The following is a 23,758-nucleotide window of genomic DNA, read 5'->3' as shown; positions in this document are numbered from 1 at the left end:
TTTTAAGAAAGAGTCTTGTTCTGTCGCCCAGGTTGGAGTGCAGTGGTGCAATCTCAGCTCACTGTAACCTCCACCTCCTGGTTTCAAGTGATTCTCTTGCCTCAGCCTCCCGAATAGCTGGGACTACAGGTGCCCACCACCACGCCCAACTAGTTTTTGTATTTTTAGTGGAGGTAGGGTTTCACCATGTTGGCCAGGCTAGTCTTGAACTCCGGACCTCAGGTGGTCTGCCCACCTCAGCTTCCCAAAGTGCTGGGATTACAGGTGTGCACCACTGCGCCCAGCATTTATTTTTTTACACTTCCAATGCTTATAACATTTCTGTTGTTTTAACCATTGCCCACCATTGTCTAAAATTAGCCTTACTTTTAAATGGATCCAGTCTTCTTCCAATAGCTCAACTATTTTACATTTTAATTGTAATCCATTTTCGACTTGACTACATTGTAGGGGATTCTTTGTATTTTTTATATACATTATGTTTCCTGATGACGCTCTCTGCCCCTTGAAGAGATGTACCTCTGTTTGACGGACCTTCTTATACCACGGCACTGTGGCCTCCTGCAATTCAGTTTGTTGATGTCAAGAGAAAATGTGGAGGGAGCAGAGAGAGGCAGGAAAGTCTGCAGTTCCTCAGTGTACATCACAGAGCAGCCCTGAGAATCCCCCCCCTTGGCCAAGAATGGTAAGAGGCAACCTATTTTGGGAGAAAGGATAAAAGTAAATGGTTTGGGGCAGGGTGCGAGCGTGAGCGAGCCAAAGAGACCTCATTCCTCACGTGCAAGTGAATGTGACAGATTTGTCACCTGGACCCTCCAACACCGTATCGGAAAAGGGTCAAGCTGCATTTGGAGTATGGCCACGCAGAGAGCAGGCCAAAGACATGGCACGGTTTTTGAATAGGGCAATTAAAGTCTGTGTGACCGTCAGGACAGATGTACTCAGAGACACAGAAAGAGAGAACTAAACCTTTTTCTATGGCTCCGTCTGCCCTCTTCCCACATCCCCCAGCTCCTCACCAGTTGTTCATTTGTGCATGTGTGGTCTGCATTCACTCAACATGTGCTGACCGAGGGCCTGCCAGAGCTCAGCACTGTTACAAAGCACAGGAGGCCACAACCAAGACCCGTGCGACCAGAGAAGGCTATGAAAGGATTCGAGAGAGTTCAGTAAAGATACATACTGGTTTGATCATCACCACGGGGAAAAAGAAATCCTATTGTCAGGCCCCTTAAGAAAAGAAAAAACAATTTAAAACACTGTAAGCAGCTGGGCTTAAGGGAATTCAACAAATAGCAACAAGCCTGTGGTATCCAAAGCCAGTGTGGAGCTGCCAAATACCCTTTCGGCCCCAGCCCCGCTCAGGAGGGGCCCTCCTCTAGGCGCCTGTCACTCTGCTCTGGGTGTAAGAGAGACAAAGCAGCAGAGGTCCCCCAACCCTAGGCTCTAGGACTTCTCGCCCATCCCTGGGGCCCCTGAGAAGACAGACGGAGTACCCTGGGTGGCTGACAAAGGATGTGGGCTCTAGAAGTCAGGAGCGCATATGGAAAGAGGAGGGGAGGGTTGCTTTCATTTGTTTGGTGTTTTGTGTGTGTGTGTGGCGGGGGGGAGGTTAGAGATGGAGTTTCACTCTTGTTGCCCAGGCTGGAATGCAATGGCACAATCTCGGCTCACTGCAACCTCCGCCTCCCGGGTTCAAGCAATTCTCCTGCCGCAGCCTCCCGAGTAGCTGGGATTACAGTCATGTACCACCACACCCGGCTAATTTTGTATTTTTAGTAGAGGTGGGGTTTCTCCATGTTGGTCAGGCTGGTCTCAAACTCCCAATGTCAGTTGATCCACCTGCCTCAGCTTCTCAAAGTGCTGGGATTACAGGCATGCACCACTGCGCCTGGCCATGCTTTTGTTTTTGAAGCAGACATCATCACCGAGAAGGGGCAAAAGGGCAACCTGGAGTATATCCATGGTAGTATCCCACAGACCCCAAAGATAAGGATAGCCAAATAGGTTTGCAAGGAGACCTGCCTGGGCAGATGCAAACTGCAGGATGGCAGATGAAGCTCATGCAGAAGTACAGATATGAATGCACCACAGGTGTGCCCAGTGCTCATGCCAGGAGGTCACAGGAGGCCAGGAGTAGGCAGGTTCAGCCTGTCAGGGAACAACCAGGCTACTACATCCAACTGGTTTTTCCACACCTGCTTCGATGTCACTTGCAGCCATTCAAAGTGCCAATCACCAACTGGGCGAATGCAGGCTTTTTTGCAGAGAGAAGGAAAGTAAATAGACTATGTCAGAGCCCCTCTTTACTGGAGACACACAAAGGCTTCTTTACAGCTGCATCGCTGCAGCCAGGACCACCAGAGATTTCTGGAGAGACCCAGGCCTGTTTTCCGCAGACCTCCCTAGCAGCCTTTTAAAATGACATATGATTTGCTCCTTGGTGACATGCTTGCCTAGCTCCTAAGGATACCCAGTGGGCTAATCTAGCTCTGCCTGTTAATTATGTGATGTGGTAAACTCAATGGTAGGAATTTTTCCAGGGACTGTGTTTTTGAATTTATGGCTCTCCTCTACTTTTGCCTGGGCAACCTTCAAACCCTGTCTCTCCCACTGAGATGCAGGCAGCGCACCCTAGCCCAGGAACAACGGAGGGGCAGACAACTGTGCTGCAGGCTGATGGGAGCAGCTATGAAAGGTCTTCCTGGGAGCACTCAGCAACAGTAGCTCCCAAGGCAAAGCGTTCTATGCACCAAGCATCGTGTCAACTGCTTGACATTTAATGCAACCCATACCGAGCTGAGGTTGGGATTTTCTGTCCTATCTTATACCTGGAAAAACGAGGCCTAGAGAGGTTAATCTGCAGGAGGAAGGCCCCACAGCCAGAAGGTGGGAAAGTGAGAACTGCAGGATCCTGACTCAATGCAAGCCTGGAATCTAGCTCTGTCACCCAGGTTGGAAAGCAGTGGCACAATTTCAGCTCACTGCGACCTCCGCTTCCCAGGTTCAAGAAATTCTCCTGCCTCAGCCTCCCTACTAGCTGGGATTACAAGTTCCCATCTCCTTGCTGGGCTAATGTTTGTATTTTTAGTAGAGACAGGTTTTGCCATGTTGGCCAGTGCTGGGATTACAGGCATGAGCCACCACACCCAGCCACCAAGCCTGTTTTCTTAAATGCCACACTCCAGGCTGCTCACAGAGTCTTACGAGTGAGGTGAGGATATTCCAGATGTCCACAGTCTGCAGTCTACCTTTCCCATGATCTTCAGCATCCTGTCTTCTCCCCGCCTCTTTAGTCAATTAAGCCCCAGTGCTAACAGAAGTTAAGCGAGTCCATCATAGCCACAGTGCAGTATGTGCCCTGACCTTAATGCTGCCACTTCAGGCCTGATTGATTTTACTTAAATCTATAACTCCTTGGGCTGAATAGCAAAGGAGCAAGGCAATGATCTGGTGAATAATTCTTAAAGGGGGCGGGGGGAAAGAGAGGATGAATACCAACATGCTCGTGAGCATTTAAATTGAGAAACTCGGTGTCCAATTCTCTTCTCAGTGAAGGTCACAGTATGTATTAGGCTATTGATGAGGATAAATTATTCAGGCTGGCTAAGGAATATCTGTCTCCAAATGGGGATTAGGTCTAGTTCAATCAAAATTTCCACTTCTCAAGAGGTAAAGCCTTCATCAGAAAAATCATATTTTTCATAATCAAGATCCTGTTGTTTTTTAAAACTCTGCTTTCAAAACCTTAGCCCAGAGATGGTACTTCATTCTAGTCCCATCCCTGTGACTCATGATGGGGACCTGCCTAGATCCCCACTGATTCTTGAAAGTACATGAGAGAAGTATAGAGAAAAATGGAGACAGGGGCCCTAAGAAAAGTATGTATGCTCCAGAGACTGCCAACTATTCAAGAGACACAGGTTCCATCCCGGCCAGATGGCAATGACCTTTAACAAGAGGCCTTACGTGTCTGAGCTGTCTCATCTGTGAAACAGAATAATCCCCTTCCCATTCCCACCACACCAGGATCTGGAGGGAATAAATGATATTAAAAGCAAACAAACATAAATGCTCTGAGTCTTTAGCAGAGTGCTACAGAAATGGAAGATGCTGTGGACAGCATGAGACAGCAGAAGGAATCCCAGGCTGGAAGGCAGGTGCCCAGGGTTCCCGGCCCCGGCACTGCCACCAGCAGGACCTTTTGTTGGTTCCAGCTTCCTTTCATTGAAAAAGGGGCATGGTTGACCTCAGGTCCTATGAGAATTTGGATTGCTGTTGTCTCTTGTCTCTCATCTTTCACTCACCACTGTGCTATCCAGTTATCCTTCCGGTGAGAACTGTTCTCGCCCTAATTAGTGCTCAGGAGAGGAATCAGTGACCTAGCCACTTCCCGAGGCCAGAGGCCCTGTCCAGCTGTGCTCCACCCAGTAGCCTCCAGCCCCATGCAGCCTTCACCTTCACTAACTCTGCAGGTGAGAAGCCTTTGCCTGGGAAACGTCACTGCTCCCAGGTCCTCACAAGGCTGACTCAGCAGCTCAGCAGGGTCTGAAGGGCTAGAGGATAAGCAGAATGGAGACAGTGGCCATCCTAGATACCTGTATTCTGCCAGCTCAGGGACTGTGATGAAGACGACCACTTGGCCCTAATTCTCAGTCAACAAAAAGTTGCTAAAATCCACCACCAACTCAAGGCTTCTGAAATAGGCAGACCATGTCGTCCTTTGAATCTGGCACCCAGTTCTTTGTCCCTGTGGAGTCAGGAGGGGCAAGGAGCGGTGCTGAGCTCAGCACTAACTAACAGGCTGCTAGAAGGATCCTGTACTCCTTTTCCATGGGAAAGGCCGGTAGCAGAGGCCTCAGAACCCCAGCTCCCCCAACCAGATTGGCTTGGACCTACCCCGAGCCCTCCGGGCCTCGATGCGGAACCTCTGCAGGATCTGCTGCCTTTTGGAGACCGAGCGGCTCTTCGGGAGCCTGCAGAAGAGCCGCTGGAGCTGAGCAGTGACAGTCCCAAAGCAGGCAGTGGTAGCCTTCTCCTCCTGGCCCTCGGTCATCTCCGCGCAGGAGATCAATAGCTTTTCTCCAGGCTTGGCGTCAGGGGTGGAGTGCCCGGTGTGGGAGGGCTCTGGGGCAGGCCCTGGGCCTCGCATGACCCGGACAGTCACCTGGGCCCTCAGGCTCTGGCACCCGCACCGACTGACCGATGCCTTCTCTCTCCCCACTGAGGTCCCTTCCCCTCCACCTCCCCCAATGGAAAACTTTCTATTCCTGGGGCTTTTGGCGTGATAAGATAAAAATACACCCACCAAACAGGCTGCAGGGAAGAGCCTGCCCCAAGCCTCACTTCTCAGTCTGCGAGTCTGAAAATCAATGTCTCCAAAGTTTCCGACGACAGAAGTGATCGGTTACCTCACACCACGTGCCCAGCCCAGGAGCTCGTTAATGGATTTCTTTGGGGATGGTGGATTAATAATGCTTCACCAGCTGTACAGGCTCCTAGGGGACAAACTGGGGCTAATTCACATCCTCCGATCCTAAGCCGAGGGTGGGGGAAGGGCCCATCAGGAGGTGGTGTTGCTTTGAAGAGGGTCGGGTCATTCATTTATCTGAGACCAGATACCTGAGCAGAAAAGGATGTGACCCTATGAGTGTTGGGTGGTGAAAAAAGAAGTCTCTCGCAAAAGGGCAGAAATGCCCCAAAACAGTACTCATAGGGTGTTCCTTCACTCTGACTCCCAGAAGCTGCCAAGCCCTAGTAGAAAAGTTCTGGGAGGCCCTCTTGCCCAGTCCAAGACAGAAGACTGGCACCAGACAGGCAGCAGAGCCTTCCAGAAAAGCTGCTAGAGAGCGGTGCCCCTCCGAGGCTGCCCAGAGATGACAGGACTCACCTGCCAACCACCCCACCAGCAGGGACCAGTTTAACATGAAGGAGGGACGCTTGTTCTTTTTTCTTTTGAGGCAGGATCTCGCTCTATTGCCCAGGTTGGAGTTCAAGGATCCAATCATGGGTCACTGCAGCCTCACCCTCCTGGGCACAAGTGATCCTCCCACCCCCCTGCACGTAGCTGCGACTACAGATGGCACCACCACACCCAGCTAATTTTTATATTTTTTGTAGAGTTGGGGTCGCACCGTGTTCCCCAGGCTGGTCTTGACTCCTGGACTCAAGGGATCATCCTGCCTCGGTCTCCCAAAATCCTGGGATTACAGGCATGAAGCCACCATCGCCAGCAGGGACACCCGTCCCTTAACCAGGAGAAATGCACCTCAGAGGACTCACACACTTGCAGACTTTCTGGTGGAAGATGCACTTACGTCTGTGCTCGGGTCAATGTTAGGTCCAGGGAGTCAACACTCAGGAGCGCAGGCAGATATGTCATTCCCTGTGCACTCGCAACCACCAGCCTCTAGCCCAATTCCTTCGTGCCATCATCTTCCCCCAAGCCAAAGAGAATGCTGAAGTGCATCCTATCCCAAAGGCCATATCCTTGGGCTTACTCAGAGAAGGAATTGTTGGTGGAACAAATGTAAGCTACACTCTGGTCCTCCAACGAGGCTCCCCATCACCTGCTACCCTCCTAGAAAATCAGACCAGCTCTCCATTTCGGTCACCCTGAACTACAGAGGGCCTCCACCCACACTATGGGGAGGGGGCTTAGCAATATACACACATTATTTGTAAGCCAATTCTTTAATATAGAAACCCCCAAAATGCCACCGTTCCTCAGTTTTGGACTGGCTCTTTCTCCCTGATGCTTCCTTGGGGAGAAGAGAACTGCCTGTGGCCTTCATGGTGGCCTCTCTAGTTCACCAAGAACCTCTGGACCAAAAGAAGGGCATAAGTAAGTCCAGGTCCTGAAGTGATACCTGGGACCATTAAGCAGGGGGTAGAAGCCAAGTTCCTTGCCCCACTGCAACTCTGGTCCTTGCACCCAAGATCTCCAAGAGGGCCCAGGAACTCCCACCTGGCTGAGAACAGGAAAGGGTTCATTCCCATTCCCACCCTCAAAGAAGAGAGCATGGGGCTTCTGGGGAAACTTTAAAATATGTATCACGGCCAGGCACGGTGGCTCACTTCTGTAATCCCAGCACTTTGGAGGCCAAGGTGGACAGATCATGAGGTCAGGAAATCAAGAACATCCTGGCTAATGTGGTGAAACCCCATCTCTACTAAAAATACAAAAAAGTTAGCTGGGCATGGTGGCACGTGTCTATAGCCCCAGCTACTCGGGAGGCTGAGGCAGGAGAATTGCTTGAACCTGAGAGGCAGAGGTTGCAGTGAGCCGAGATTGCACCATTGCATTCCATCCTGGGCAACAGAGCGAGACTCCATCTCAAAAAAAAAAAAAAAAGAGTCACATGTAATGGGGGGAAATCCCTTGCAAATGCCCCGTTTGGGCTGGAGAATATGCTGACATCACTTCTCTTTTCTCCTCATCACTGAGCTTTTCTTTGATGGGTCAAGCCATTGGGAAAGACAGCAGGAAAGAACTGGCAGAGTCTGGAGATGGGGCTTTAGGAAGCTCTAGGATCTTTATTCCTGGCCCTTGGAAAACTAAATAGATGGTTGGGGAGGAGCACTACCTAGAGGCAGGACAATGCCAGCAATGGCCTCTTGCTGTCTCTGACATCTAAGCCATGACTCAACGACCTCCATGCTGAAGAAGAGTCCAGCCAAGGCCCAGCATAATTTGAAGCAACAGCCTTCACCATCTTCATTGCTGGGGTACAATATATGATCACCCTAGTTTACATAAAGGTGCCTCCAGATTGCTTTTAAAAAACACTCATCACCAGAATAGACAGTCACAGACAACATGCTCAACTCTTTCTCTCAAAACTCTCAAGTTACAACTAGAATCTATTGTTCCATTTGAATAACAAGGCATCTCTGAAGTTTTATTTTTTGAGGGGGGGTGTTTAATACTTTCTTCAGATGTTTAAAAAAAAAACCCACATAATTGTTTCAGCAGAAACCACAAAGTCTCCATGTTCCATTCAACTTGGATGGAAAAAACAGCCTCCTGCAAGTTAGCAAGAGAAGTAAGCAATGGTACCTGTTTCCAAACGAGAGACAGACCTAGAGGAATACACAGAGTCAGAGCTGGGTTGGGGGTGGAGGTTTGCCAAGATGTACTGTTTCTCATGGGGCCACATCACTGCCTGAGATTAGAACCAGAGGTCCATTAGGTGACCTCAGTCTATCGTCCAGTCCCCATCCATCTCTTCTTCACCCTAGCTGTCCTCTCTAGGATCCCACTGGGTTTTTTTGTTTTTGTTTTTGTTTTGAGACAGAGTCTTGCTCTGCTGCCCATGCTAGAGTGCAATGGCACAATCTTGGCTCACTGCAACCTGCATCTCCTGGGTTCAAGTGATTCTCCTGCCTCAGTCTCCAGAGTAGCTAGGATTACAGGCATGTGCCACCATACCCAGCTAATTTTTTTTGTAGTGTTAGTAGAGACAAGGTTTCACCAGGTTGGCCAGGCTGGTCTCAAACTCCTGACCTCAGGTGATCCACCTGCCTCAACCTCCCAAAGTGCTGGGACTACAGACCTGAGCCACTGCGCCTGGCAGATTCAATCTGTTAATTTCACTTTGGTTCCTGGCTAGTCCTATGTCATGAACTCTGAGAGCTTGGCCATGGCAAGAAGAAGGAGTGAATAGAAAAAAATCTTCTACCTGCATTTCCATGTCCACCCCCTACACACACTGAATACCTACGAGGTGAGGAGGGAGTGGGGAGAGACACACTTGTTTCTTCATCTTAGGGTTTAGAAAAACTTCACCCTTTGTCTAAAGAGCTCTTGATGTACACACGCTGATATCAATTTAGAAACTGATTGTTGAAAATTGGCTTAAGTGGAGCCAACTCTCAACTGTCCGGTGCCAGCTGATTCTCTAGCATTTATGTGGCTCACTTTTTTTTTTTTTTTTTTTGCCTGTACCTCCTTTTTTTGGACATTTCAGCATTCACTGGCAGAAGGGCAGCAGATGAATAAGTAAACTCAACTAACTTGTGTTATCAATGGTGTTAGCCTAAGTCAAAATTCCATGCTGGGTTCTGGTGCTGGTTTTGCTACTAAGGATCTGGGTTATCTTAGTGAAGTCATTTGACTTCCCTGAATGCGCTGTTTCCTCATCTATGAGATGGCCCATGATTAAATCAGCCCTACCGCCCTCACGAGAGAACTCCAGACCTGACAGAGGCAATTCCCACGGAACGGCTTTCGTGACAGCCAAGTGCGATGGAAGTTATTTCTGCTCCCACGATTTCTTTGCCATTCTGAACTCTTCCTATACCACATGAATATTCTCATTCTAGCAGGTTCACAGAATGCCAGCTTTGCATCTTCAGCAAACACAATGATAATTCTTTTCCAGATCTAGCGTCCAGTAGAAACAAAACATAAAAGGATTTAAGAAAAAAAAAAAAAAAGAACATCACTCTTCTTTTTGACTTGACTTTCATGAACCTGGACTCTAATTTCTTAAAGGTCCACGTAAGCCAAGTTTTAATTTCCTAGCAGCCCCAGCCAATGGCCACTGCAGACATCTAAATAATACCTGCCCTACTCTGGAGATATGTTTTTTCAAAAAACCGGAATGGGGAGCGGAGGGAGCAGAACACAGGCCCTCCACCGAAGAATAAACCTGTCACAGGTGAATGTCATACTCAGCCATCCGCCTAACTGCCCAGTGTCACACAACAATGAACATACTGCAACTCCAACACCACCCCTCTTATAGGCCCTCGGCACGGACATCTTGCACTCCCCCCAACCTTCCACCCCCTGCTCTCAAAAGGGGGCCAGGGCATTCACTATAGGTAGGAAAATCCCAAAGAAAATCTTGGAACCTGCTACAATTCTCAGGGGTCACCAGACCCCTCAGCCAAAGTGGGGCATTCTCCCCTGGGAGGCTGGAGACATGTTACGATGCCGGGAGGGACCCCACTGTTCTTCCTCCTTCCTCTCCAAAAAGGGCAAAAAAAGAGAATCGAACCTCAAAGATTTCCCGATGAGTACATCTCTCACAAACCTTTGTGTATGCTAGGAACCACAGGCACGTGACAACAGGCCTGGCACGGCCTTGAGAGCCACTTCAGCCAAAGACCACATCACAGAGAGCTCTTAGGGCCACCAGGCTCGGCCCAGGTCTCCTTAGCATGGTTATGTGCTTCAGAAAATACCCAAATGTCACATCCCCAGGTCTGAGTCAAGATAGTCTTGACCCTGGGGCGGGGCAACCTGAGACTACTTCCAAGCCTGGATCTTATTCCACTTAAACCAGTGCCCCCAGGAAACCCAGCCTTCTGCCTGGTCTAACATCATCACCTCCACCCCTAAGCCCCAAAACTGGTTCTTCTTTCCTTCTGACCCTGAGAACCAGCCCGGAACATGTGGAAAGAGGCTTGCCAAAACTCTTGGAAAAAAACTGAAAATGACTAAATGCAAAACCATCTCCCCAGTCAAGCCCGGCCTTCCCAGCTGCTGCCAGCCCTTCCCCACCCAGCCGTGGAGAGTCAGAACAGAGCTCTGCAGGAGGGGCAGGTGCCCGGAGTCAGCAGAGACCGAGCAAGACCTTGCAGGGGGGCAGAAAGCTTCCTGCCACCAGCACAGACCCAGGTCTGCAAGCTCATGAGAAAGAGATCGCACCAGCTGGTGCTGACTGAGCCCCGGAACATGGTTCCCTCAGAAGGGCTGGGTGTGGGGAGCCTGCAGGCTTTGTATGCCCACAAATACTTATCCACCTAAGAATACTCACCTTGCCATCTAAGGAATGCGAACAGGAAGGGCATTCTGGTGAGGCTAGAGATGTTTTTACAGGTTCCTCAGGAGCCTTCATAGTAAGCCTGGGTAGGGCAAGAATGCCAGCAGATGCCCTCCATGAGGAAACTGAGAAATGAGGGGTAGTTGTGGGAGCCAGAGAGAGCCCTGTGGGAGAACGCTGGGGGCCGGAGCTGGGGCCCACCCATGGCCATCCCATCTCAGGTAGCTGCCTCTCACACAGAGATACTGGCTACAAAGCCCAAAGTGGGGGAAATGGCTTGAGGACCTTGATGACCTTCAAGGACCAAAGCCTTGAAGACCTGTCAGAATGAGGCCTACCTGAGAGATTCTAACTGTACCACTGACCTCGGCAAAGTCAGCAGGTAACTCCTGGCCAGGTAAGTCTTTTTCTTTTTGAGATGGAGTTTTGCTCTTGAACCTCCCAGGTTCAAGCAATTCTCCTGCCTCAGCCTCCTGAGTTCCTGGGATTACAGGCACACGCCACCACTCCTGGCTAATTTGTATTTTTAGTACAGACGGGGGTTTCTCCATGTTGCTCAGGCTGGTCTCGAACTCCCAACCTCAGGTGATCTGCCTGCCTCGGCCTCCCCATGTGCTGAGATTACAGGTGTGAGCCACCACACCCAGCCAGGGTCGCTCCCTTTCAATGTGAGTTAAGCATGAAGCTATTTTGAACATGAATATAGCAGCAGGCATGAAAACACTTTGGGCTCTTCAGAGAAAAGGCACTACTGACATGTGAAGAACTCTTCTTGTGCCCATTCTCAGACCTGGGCTCAGCCTGGCAGCAGCTTCTCCCAAGCCTCTGGCTCCTGACCTGCATGTACTTCACAGGAGGTGGCTCCCTGTCAGGATAAATTCACTCTCCCACCCAGGCAGGGCCCATGGGACTGGGCTGGGGGCTGTCTTTTCTTTGTCACTCAGGGACTACCTACCAGGCTTGGCACAGGCTGGTTCACCAGTAGAATTGGGGAGAAGAGAGGGGATATCAGACCAAACCCTCAATGCTGCAGGGAGATGTCAATTCACTTCCACCTAATAACTCCGCAGGATCAGCAGGCAAACACACATGTTCATTACCAAGTCTAATTAGGCTGGCAGACAAGTGGCATTAATCATTTTTGACTGTACCTGGGATTCAAGCCCCCCACACTCCATAATCAGAAAATTTCATGCTCTGATGAATAGTGGGGAAAATTAAGCCCACATTTAATCCTTTCACTTTCATCTTTTGATAAGACAGGAAGCAGGGAGGAGAGGAAAAATGGGCTGCAGCGTGGGGAGCTGAGAAGGCCTCTTTGAAAGCATTCCAGGCTCTTTCCCGGGCCTCTAACACACACATCCTCCAATAGGACCTTACCCAAGAAGACCCCAGTTAGAGTCAGGGGTAGGAGAGGGCTTGGAGTGGGGGATCCCCACAATCTTTAACAACAAAATATCCATTTCTGTGCTTCATTTTCTTAAACTCCAAAGCCAAACATGGGCCTAAATCAAGGAAAATACACACCACACTCTCAGTGCTGCTGGGTGCACAAAGACCTTCCAAATGCCCAAGGTAAATAAATACAGAAGCCACCAGAACAACACAGGACAATTTCCAAGAGGCCTGACATGAAGACCTTTCTCTGCTGCAGGAAGTCAATGAGCATCTGAGGGCTGACACGCAGGTGTTTCCAGCTGTGCAGAAAGTGGGGCTGGACCCAGCCAATAGCGCGGCAGCAAGACGCGAGACCAGACTGGAGGCCCAGGGAGATATCAGCCATTCTCAGCAAGAGCAGGCCCAGTGCCCTGCCCTGAGGGCTTCATGGCAGGGCCTTGCATTCACAGTGTCATTAAAATCTATCACAGAGTGGGGAGGTTAGAAATGACGAGCCCCAGGCAGGGCCTCCCTTTCAACCATGTAATTCCAATCACTTAACACTTCACAGCTCTGAATAATCCCCCTCTGGAGAGAGACTCTGACTCCAGGAGCAGACAGGTGGCATTCACTGACAATGGCCATGGTGTGTCTAAGCACCTCCAGGAGGGTTTGGGTCAGGCTTAGGTTCCTCCAAGTGCCAGACCATCCCCTGGTCCAGCATAGCTCATGTAGCCACCAAAATGAGATGAAAGGTAAAAGGCCACCTCCATGCGCCTTCTACAGGAGGAACAGTAAGGGACAGAATCTGTAAGGAAAAGTCCCTGAGAACAAAGCCAAAGGGCAGCCAGTGAGTTTCTCTGGTTATTTGCTGTTGACCATTCCCTCCTAGAATGCTAGAAATGGATTCTCACCATCACCACCCCCACCCCCACCCCAAAACACACACATGCACTCACACTACCTTTCTTTCTCTCTTTCCACAGGTCCCCACTGGATTTCCTTCTCTATCTAATAACTACGATTTCTTTAATGCTGGAAATTCACATTGACCCTGAACTTCCCTGTTCACAAATCTAGCATTCACCAGAGCTTGGTTACAGATTTTGAAGTAGGGTAAGCTTAGGTTAGATGAACTTTTGCTAAAAAGGTAGACAGACAATGGGAAGAGTGTTTCCAAAATGCTTTCCTTACTAAAAGCCCCTTCTGCCAACATGGTTCCTACCCAGTGTCAGCCTCCTGTGAAGACAGATGTCATTCACAAACCCACTGCCCTTCTGCTTGTTTCCAAGGGCAGGGATATTTAATAGCACAAACAAGCCATGACTCTCATCAGTCACTGCATAGTGAGACCCTGCTCTGTGCCTGGCACTCTGCTGGGTACAAGAAACATAAAGACAAGGAGCCAATGCCTTCATGGCCCCTAAGCCAGGCACAGAAGGGTCTCCTCAGCCACAGCAGGACCTTGGTTAGGAGTGGCATTTCTAGAGAACACCTAATAGCCAAATTTTCTGGGATGCCATGGCAGTCACTTCCCCACTGAGCTCAGCAACCAGGCAGTTTGCAAACTGTTCTCGCAGCTTAGAAAGGTAATCCTAGGAGGTGTCACGAGCCCAGACTAGTTGTTAGAGCTGTTGGATGGGAGGTGACAATAATATTCATATTAAATTAAAGATTTGTATTGCATTTTGCTAGGCCCTGTTCTGAGTGCCTTATGTATATTAATCCATTTAATTCTCACATTAACATGATGAAGTAGGTAATATCATTTTTTTTTTAAACAAGGAATCAGAACACAGAGATGTCCAGAGGTCACATGGGGACTCAGTGGTAGTCAGGATTCAAACCCAGGGTTCTGGTTCCAGTCTATACTCTTCATCCCTGCGTAGTATGGCATTTTAAAAGTCCTCTTTCTGACTGTTGCTTTTCAAAATGAAGACAAACAAAGCAACCCCACCATGGAATCAGACCTTCAACTTAAAGAAAGATGCTCAGCGAGTGTGGCCTGCTGTGACTCCACCTGCCTGCCCTCATCTACACATCAGAACATTTCTCAACTTTTGCCACCCAGCCATAGGTTCACAGTTAGTTAAATATTAATAATGACAAACAGAGACTTCTTTCTGTAACCCTCAATTCCAGTTTGGCTTCCTCTCCAGTGTTCAGACATCGATAGTATTAAACCAACTATGTGGGGGCTGTGAGAACCCAGGAAAGTAAAAAGACCTTGCCAAGTCACACACAAAGTCAGAGGTACTGCCCGGAGGGCCTGGATCTTCCTTTCACTAGAAACGATGTATATGACTTAATCAAAGGAGATCGACGATTCTGATGTGACATGAGAATAAATTCATTTAATTGTGGAGTATCACACACAGACACATGCAAATACACACAAATGCACCATTATCACCAAACCAAAAAAAAAATAATAATAATAACAAAACTGTGCAAAATCTTAGTCCCCCAAAGTCTAAGTACAAACTAGAATTTTGATGAAGCAAATTTCCTGGGATTCCAGCTGTAATAAAAGCCATTGTCGTGAGGCTCCTGCCTCTCTCCCTGTGTGCAGGGTTGTTGGACGCAGTAAGGGAATCTTGAAACTGCAAAAGCTGCGGCACGTCCAAAGGCAAGTTGCATTGGATTCTACTGCAGTCAAAGGCATTTACTGAGGGACAGCAGCCCCTCTACCCACAACGTATACCTCTACACACCTTTGCTCCCTCCTTCTTCATTAGCGCCTGAACTGGGGGTTCCAGTGGAGGAGGAAAGAGCAGCACCCACTTGCCCTTCCAATCTTTCCCTTCCACTTGACCCAGGCTTAGAGTCTGAGCTCTACTTCCCTGCAGCCAGCTGTAGTGGGTGGCACACCGAGCAGCCTTGGCTGCAGACTGCAGGCAGAAGAAAGGTAGGGTTTTCCTGACGTGGAAATCGCTGCTGCTGCCCAACACTGCAGTCGGATGGGAGATGCAAGGCTGCTGTCATGGGGGAAGGGCCTTTGCTGAAAGATGCAAACCACAGTCCATTTCCAGAGATGCTTGTTAGAGGCTGTGCCATTGTCTGTGCTTTGGGCTTCAGATATTTGAAATATCCATGTAAACACATGAACACATGGCTATGGATAGCCTTTGCTAAACACGCAATAGCAAATACCAGGGCGGGGGTGGAGGGTGGACATCTATTAAAGGCATACACGCCCCTAACTGTAGGAGGAGAAAAATAATAAACCCCCAAGAAGACTGAAGATTGGCTCAGAAAATCTATATACTGGGGGCCCCAGTGTTTTCTGGCTTTGAGAAGAGCCTGGCTCAGGAGGTGACTGGAGGACCCTCAGAGCTGGGCAGAGGAAGGGACCCTGTCAGGAGTTGAGTAATGTTAGAGCATGATGACGGGGGCAGGAACCCAGGAGGAGGAGGGGGAGGAGGCAGGGGACAGCCAAACATCGGAGCACAGTCCAAAGGTTTGAGGGGCCAGAGGTGAAAGGCAGACGGGGGCACCAGTTCAGGGTGACCTCAGGCTCTATTCAGCCTCACAGCCTGACTTTATCCAAAGCCTAACTAGGTTTCTTCCCTGTCCCAATAGGTCCCCTTGGAGGAGAGGTCTGAGCTTGTACCATAGGAGGACAAACAAACGTTTGTCATTAACCCTAATAAGCCAGGGTCAACCGCCCATCTTAACAGCAGCCTCACAATCCACTCCCAAGAACTCACAACAAAAGCATGAGGATGCACAGGTAGATGACATAATGACCTTGCCGCCGAGGCCATCACCCCACACCACACAACCTGCGTGCAAGTGTGTGTGTGTGCAAGTGTGTGCGTGTGTGTGTAGGGCTGAGGCACGCACCTGTCAGGAGACAGGTATCTGTTAAATACCACATAACCATACCGAGGCAGTGGGCAGGCGCTAAAGGATACCGGCAAGGGAACTAAGGAGCGAAGTGTTCCCAGAGGTTACCTCCTTATGGTCGGGGCTCTCCTGGAGCCAGAGAGGGTAATGGCCCCTCCCTCCCTGCCCCAGGGCCCTCGCAGTCCTTCGCCCCCAGACTGCGGTGTCCCCGCGCGCCCCTCCCCTGCCCTCACACTTACTAGCGCAGCGCAGCGCCTGCCGCAGCACCTCTCGTCCGCACAGGTCACACCAGCCGGGGCCGACCGGCAGCACCGATTCGGCGAAGCGGTGCCCCTCGCCTCGCTCAGCCGGGACGCGGGGATCCTGAGGCTGCTCGAAGATGCTCCGCACGTCGCGGGGTCGGGGCGCTCCAGGGCGCCGCCGCAGTCTCTGCTGCAGTCCAGGCCGGAGCGGGCGAGCGGGTCGGGAGGCCCGGGGTGGGGGCTCCAGGTTCCCCCCGGCAGCCCTCCGGGCGCTGCGCCCCTCATGCGCCCCAGGCGCAGTGGAGAGGGGCGCCGGGACACAGCGGCGCGAGGACCGGTCGTGGGGCGGCGGCGGCGGCTCCTGGCCGCTCAGGGTCTGCAGATAGCGCGGCGGCTCGGGATCCAAGAGTAACGGGTACGGGCGCTGCCCGACAGCCGGGGACGCCATGGCCATGCCCGGCTGGTGGCTGCGGCTTTGGCAGCTGCGGCTTCGGCAACAGCGCTACTCCCGAGCCAGCCCCGAGAGAAGGGGCGGCCCCACACCAGCGCGCCTTTAAAGGGACCGCAGACCGCTGGGCGGGGCGGGGGCGGGGCGATTGCGAGTGGCAGGAAGGAAGACCCGAGGGAACCCCCGAAGGACAGAGGGATAGGGTAGGTGCGGGGCGACGTCTGCGCGACTGTGGATCTGGGGGCGTCTTCACTGGGATCAGCTGCAGGATTCTGCAGAGGAGCGCCTCGGTACGGTAGAGTTCAAAGGGCGCATTTCTGCTGGGGGCCCTTGGCCTTCAGCCCTGCCTCTTACCCCGGGGATCACTCCCCCCAACACCAGGTCCGCGCGACCCCCCGCACCCCCACGCGCCTCGAGAGGGAGCCGGTAGGAGGAAATGGCTTGGGAACTGGCTGGATGGGGTCGGAGGAGGGCCCCTCCGTCTAGGCATCCGCCCGCCCTGCTCCGCTGATAGCGCCGACTGCGGGCCGTGCTCCTCCGCCCTTCCATTCTCCGCTGGGCGCCGCCCGCTGCCCCATCTAGAGCCGAGCTCCACGCGGATCGGGAATGCCCCGCGCGCGCTCCCGCAGCCGCGCCTGGTCCCATGGCTGGACCGCAGGAAGTCGCCAGCGCAGCTGGGGCTGGCAGAGCTGTCCACGTGCGACTTTCGCTCTGATTGGATTTCCCCTCCCATCGCAGCCCTGCCGGGTAAGGAATTCCTCTTTCCCGGAAGACTGGGGGGAGCCCTGATTGAGAGAACACTCCCGCTCCCCAACGGTTGGGGGAACTTTATCTTCCTTAGCCAACCCTCCACTCCCCACGGCTGCTCGAATAATTACTGTGGAGATACCAGTTCCCCTAAAGGCCCTACTTGGTACCTGGTATGGACGGTTCGCTCGTGGGACCCAAAAAGAGAATTCCTTTCTCCTGGCACTTTGTCCCATGGATTTACTTCCGGGACCCCTGTCTGGCTTAATGCTCTGTGGTCACCATCTTGAAAGTCACTTTTTGAACAAAGGGCTGGACGTTTTCTTGTTGCACTGGTTCCCACAAATTATGTAGTTGCTCCCACAGACAGGCACCTTTGCCCATAGAAACTAGCCCATCTCATGGATAAAGAGGACTCCTGGATCTCTGAACCTGGGATGGGGCCCTTTCTAGCCCCAATTTCCTTAACTGTACATTGGGCTGGAGGTGGGGAGACAGCTGGGTGGTAATGGGGCACTTGCCAGGTCCGTCACTCCGACTCAGTGATCGCAGGTTTCCTTTTAAAACACCGGTTCGGTCTGGTCCGTCTAGCATGGTCACTCTGGAAGAATAATCGAAATTCTTCTGGACCTGGTCTCTCCCTTCCCTTACCAGGCCAGAGATGGGTCTCCCCCTAGTGCTTCCTAGGGGAATCTTCACTTTTGCTTTTTGTTTTTCCCTTGGAGGTAATTCCTAAAATTTCCAGAGTCCAGTGACCAGGGAATTCCCAGCCAGCTTTGCTCCATGTCTTCTCCCTAGTGGTACTCATAGTCCTCTGCCTCCCGAATCTGTAGCAGAGGAAAGGTTCCTGGGGTTCTGGGGCTCACCAGAGGCCGGAGCTCACCCTACGAGGTGGTTTCTGAGGAATGACCCATAGGACAGGTCAACCCCACAGTGCTACCAAACAGGAGCTCCGATGAGGGTTAAGGTGTGTGAGCCACAGGCCACTCCCTCTGCCCCACTCCTCCTCTACCTTTCCTCTTCCCTCTCCTAACCTTGCTTTTGCTACATCAAACCTTGGTATGCATCACAGTCACCTGGATTATTTAAGCCCAATTAAGATTATTGGGCTCCATCCCCAAAGTTTCAGAATCTATAGTTCTGGGGCTGGGGTTTGAGATGGCTCAGTTTTAGCAAGTTCCCAGGTGTCGATGCTATAGATCCAGGGCCTCCACCTGGAAAACCATTGCTCCAGGTCTGAGGTGGTGATAAGAGAATGGGCTTCTCTGTTCCTTCTCCCCAAGGTGAATGTACTTCAGCGGACACCACAGAGAAAAGCCCAATGGGGGCTATTCCTGAATACTTTCTGCTGAAGGTATAAAAGGGAAAATACGATTTGCCTTTGTGTTCTCTTATTTCCATCTCCCACTTTTTCTACAAATACTTCTCTTGGGGTTGTTGCAGAAACCTGTATTCCATATGAATATTTGCTGTGTCCACACTCTGTTACCCATCTCCACACACTTGAGACTCATTCCCTTCTAGGAGTGCAGTAGGTGGGTGAGGTCCTGGGCATGGACCCAGCTTGAGCTCTGAGTGACAGCCTGGTAGGGCAAGAAGCAGCAGAGATCTGACAACAGGTGCATCCTTGGAAGATCGGTTTTGAAATGCCATTTGTGAAATAATTGCTAACAGTCTCCATCTCTGTCCTTCCTGGCAGGCTCAAAGCATGGTTTGGGCAGTCCAGCCCAGATTTCCTGGATAGAGAGACTCATGGGGAGGAGCGTCAGCTCTGGCCATGGGAAACTGAGGACCATCTGGAACCATCAGGCATAAAACTCTTCTCCAGTTGTCTGGGCTATGCAGAAAAATGCTCTGATTTTTGTTTTCCTCTTGCAGCTCTGGTTTGGGAGTGGCAGTGGCTGCTCTCAGCATGAATGTGGGAGGAGATTGTGCAGGGCCAGAGCCCTGCATTTGGCTTCTGGGGTGGGAAAGGAGATGAAAATGAAGATATTAATAATATAATTTCATGTAACCAATCCAAAAAGTTTATTATAAAGTTTATCTTAAGGTTCATCTCCCTGAGCCAAGAAATTAGAGTTGGGGTGGGTAGTTGCCCTCCTCAACCTCAGCATGAGACTCCCTGGCTGGGAGGTGTCTCCTCCGATGCCAGTTTTCCCAGCCCAGTCTCCTTCCTGAAATAGCATTCCCCCCTCCCACAACACACATATAGACTTCTTTCTCACACACACACATGCACCCTACATGAATAGCAACTTACTCCTTCTTCCCCAGGGAAAAAGTGCTAAATAAACTCTGGTTTCATTATAAGGTCAGGACATTGCTGGGGTAGGGTCAGATACCTGGACATTAACATTCTTTGGATCTGTCTGGTCATCCAGGTGACAAGGGTAAGACTGCAGCATCTGCTGAAACGCCTCCACTGGGAGTTTTCCCTCTTGTTAGTAGATCCCCTTGACTCAAACCCATCGACTTTTTTCTGTTTGTGACTCACTCCCAGCAGAGTGGGTGTGCTGCTTTTATTTTTGGCCAAAGGAAAGGATTATGACAGTGAGTTTGGAGTGTGTGGTTAGGGTGTGAGATCACTTAGAGGTGGTCCCAGAGTGTGTTGGTTTTCCCGTTGGGTGAGTTGTTTTATTGCTGTCCCCCAGCCTCCCTCCCCAAGTCCCCTAGTAAGAAGGAAAACGGAAGGACAGAACATGGCCTGACTTCCTGAAGGGGAAGTTTTGGGTTTTGTTTGGCTTTGAGGCATTTGAAGTTGTCTGAAATCCCCGAAGCTTTCAGGGAACTCCCAGGGATTCTGACAGTTGCACAACTGTCTACATGGAATCACTGTAAGAGTCAGGACAAGTTAGGCTATGCCACAGTAAAAAGCGCCACAGCTCAGTGCCCCGAAACAACAGACTCCTTTCTCGCTCACATGACATGCCTTTTGCAGGTTGGCATGGGCTCTCCGCTCATCAGACTCACCATGTCTAATATTCCCAATCACTGTGCCAAAGGGAAATTGAGAGCACCTGGAGGATCCCACGTCAGCATTTATAAGCTCCAGTCACTTTCGCTCACAGCTTATTGGCCAGAACTAGTCATATGACCCCATCCTACAAACAGGAGCAGAAGTACAATTCTACCATGTGCTCAGAGGGGGAAAGAGCTGGAAACAGTTGGCAATCAGCCTTAATGACCAGTGCAATCTTTGAGGGCATAGAGCGGTTATTCATTCATTTAATGAGTAGTTCTTTGATATCCACTATGTATCAAACACTGTTCTAGGCACTAAAGGTGCAACAGTAAATGAATATGTTCATGAAGCTTATATTTAGTGAAACAGCCAGACAATAGATAAACATAAGAGTAATATGATGTCAGGTTGTAAGTACTTTGATGAAAAATAAAGCACATTAAGGGGATGAAGGTGACAGAGGCTGCTCTATGAGACTGAGTAGTCTGGAAAGACCTTTCTAAGGAGCAGACATTTAAACACAGACCTGAATGAAACAAGCCCTTTGTGTTCCAAACTAAGAGAACAACAGGCACAACAAACCCCCAAAACTTTCCAAGTTTTATGAACCTGAGTTTGTTCAAAATGCATATTCTTCTACCTGATCTTCTGATTCAGTATGTCTGGATTTTGGCCTGCATTTTGCAAAAAATTTTGATTCACATGGCTCACAGACCACATTTTGAAAATGAGGTTATAGCAGTGAATAGTTACAATTGTGTGAACCCCCGCCCGGCCCACAGACATTTGAAAAAAATGTGCTTATATTTTTGTTAACTATGAAACACAGGTCTCCAGCGCTGCTTCCTTTCCTTCTTGGCCAGCATGTTGCATGCGGAACTCAGCTTTCCAAAGAAGTGAGTGCTGTTTGCAATGTGTGATGGGGGTCAGTAATACTTTACATTACTAGGCTGAGACAGGGACCATGACAAAATGTTGTGGGAGGATCAAAATGTGTTTGTGAAAGAAATCCCTTGTAAAGTGCTCCATGTTACATGTATTTGCTCAAGAAACATGCATTGAACATTTATTATGTGCCAGGCACTTTTGGCTTGAATGATTTCATCTTCACGGCAGCTCTGTTAAATGGCTGGCATTCCCATTTTACAGATGAGAAAATCAAGGCTGAGAGAAGTCATGTGACTGGCCCAAGGTGTCACAGTCTGGACTCATATCCACTCAGATCCATGAATTTGCCTTTGTCTTGCCCAGCTGGTATAGTAGAAAGGGCAGGGCTCAGAATCTCTGATCTCGCCTTGTAGGTGCAGTTTGAAGAATCAGCAAAATCTTTCTTCAGTTTCCTCTCCCTGTGGAAACCCCACTCTATGCCAAAGGTCTAGTCCAAATACCAGGCCCTCCAGAGCATTCCCAGAATCATCCAGACCTCACTCATGGCTCCTTCCCTGGGATCCCACAAGAAGTCACTTGTGCCTGACATTCAATCATCCTCACGTGAGTTGCAGTTCAATTTGTACGTGTTCGCTTCCCTCACTTCTGTCTTAGCGGTCATTCTGATCCCCTTGTGCAGGGCTAACTGGAGGTGCTCATTAACCTGTGCCTATTCCAGGATGTTTTTCTTCACATCTCTTCAAGCCATGGCCCTTGCACCCAGGGATGGGGAGGTGGAGGAATTGTTTGGTTTGGGGACCATGGAAAGCCCCCAAGGACCTGCTGAGTAGAAGTTGGGGTAGTATTGGGAGCTCCATTTAAGACTCATGTACTTCCTCCAAGATGCTGGTGACTGGGTGAATTTCCTGCCTCCAGATGTTTGTAGCTGGCCAGGGCTGAGGGCTGGTGGGGCACCATCTCCACTCTTGGTGAGACGGGCTTTCTGTGTGTCACCAAACTCTAGTGTTCCCAAGGGGATCTCCTAGGTCCTTGACAGTATTTGGTGGACAAGAAAGGCAGACCAAGGTGGGGACAAAAGCAGGGAGGGATACAAGGGCTCCAGGAAAGGTGTCACCATGTAGAGTGGGGGCAGGTGAGGCTTGTTTACCACTAGTTTTAGTGGCACCTCCTCCATCTACATCTCAATTATAAAATTTTTCCATCCTGAGCCGCTCTGCCAGGCTTATGATAAGACTGTGGGGTGTGTGTGTGTGTGTATGTGTGTGTTTTCTTTCCTCGTTGGAAAAACTCAGATATTCCAGGCAGATTTGTCAGCAATTTTTTTCCCTCAGCCAGGGGGGAGGCTCCAAGCCACGGCCATTTGCATTCCAACACTAAGCCAGCTCTGGGCCCATGGCAGTGGCATGAAGCCATGGACTGCGTTATGACAGACCAGCGAGAGCAGGGTGGCCTGGGTGACCTCATGAGCTCTCCCTGCCCCACCTCGGCCCCCACCTGTCTCCTCCTCTGTATCTCCCTGTCTTGCCACTCTCCTTTCTGCTCCCTCTCCCCGTGCCCTGCTCATCCCCTCTCTCCCTCTCCCTCTCCATTCCTCTTCATTTCCCCCTCCCTCTCTCCTTTCTCACTCCCACCTCTTATCTCACCCCTCCTCCTCTGTCTCTGGTGGAGAATGAAAGGGAAGGAACCCACACGGCTCCAGTGGCAGTCATTCTGAGCTTCCAAGAAACATAAACTGAAGCTACTTCAGGTCAGCCTGGCTCTTTCCTTAACACTTCCCAGGGGGTTGCCTGACTAAGGATCCTTTGTGAGATGGAAGGAAAAGAAGCCAGAACTCCACCCTTTAAAAAATCATCGAAGCATGGCTGGGTGTGGTGGCTCACGCCTGTAATCTCAGCACTTTGGGAGGCCGAGGCAGGCAGATCACCTGAGGTCAGAAATTTGAGACCAGCCTGGCCAAACATGGCAAAAACCCCGTCTCCATTAAAAACACAAAAATTAGCCAGTTGTGGTGGTGGGCACCTGTAGACACAGCTACTCTAGAGGCTGAGGCAGGCGGATCACTTGAACCTGAGGCAGGTGGATCACTTGAACCTGAGGCAGGCGGATCACTTGAGCCTGAGGCAGGCGGATCACTTGAGCCTGAGGCAGGCGGATCACTTGAGCCTGAGGCAGGCGGATCACTTGAACCTGAGGCAGGCGGATCACTTGAACCTGAGGCAGGCGGATCACTTGAGCCTGAGGCAGGCAGATCACATGAACCTGAGGCAGGGGGATCACTTGAACCTGAGGCAGGCGGATCACATGAACCTGAGGCAGGCGGATCACTTGAACCTGAGGCAGGCGGATCACTTGAACCTGAGGCAGGCGGATCACTTGAACCTGAGGCAGGCGGATCACTTGAACCTGAGGCAGGTGGATCACTTGAACCTGGGAGGTGGTTGCAGGGCGCCGAGATCACGGCATTGCACTCCAG

At 50.6% G+C, this 23,758-nt stretch overlaps 1 protein-coding gene and 1 long non-coding RNA gene across 2 annotated transcripts in view; one reads left to right on the top strand and one right to left on the bottom strand.

Annotated features, from left to right (window-relative positions):
- RASSF5 (Ras association domain family member 5) overlaps positions 1–16,795 on the bottom strand; it is a 78,666-nt gene extending 61,871 nt beyond the window's left edge. The window contains exon 1 of the mRNA XM_017525256.1: positions 16,238–16,795. Within this exon, the coding sequence (XP_017380745.1) occupies positions 16,238–16,694 (457 nt within the window). The 5' untranslated portion in view covers positions 16,695–16,795. The remainder of the gene's footprint in view (positions 1–16,237) is intronic.
- Positions 16,796–16,816: 21 nt separating this feature from the next.
- Positions 16,817–21,464, top strand: LOC119470699. Its single transcript, XR_005199648.1, has 2 exons — positions 16,817–17,435; positions 19,135–21,464. It is a non-coding gene; the product is annotated as an uncharacterized LOC119470699 (long non-coding RNA).
- The last annotated feature ends 2,294 nt before the right edge of the window (positions 21,465–23,758 follow it).

This window comes from Cebus imitator, unplaced genomic scaffold, assembly GCF_001604975.1.
Source record: "Cebus imitator isolate Cc_AM_T3 unplaced genomic scaffold, Cebus_imitator-1.0 Scaffold38, whole genome shotgun sequence".
NCBI classification, from domain to species: Eukaryota; Metazoa; Chordata; class Mammalia; order Primates; family Cebidae; genus Cebus; species Cebus imitator.
Note: the sequence above shows the minus strand (reverse complement) of the source record. Positions and strands in the feature narration are given on the sequence as shown.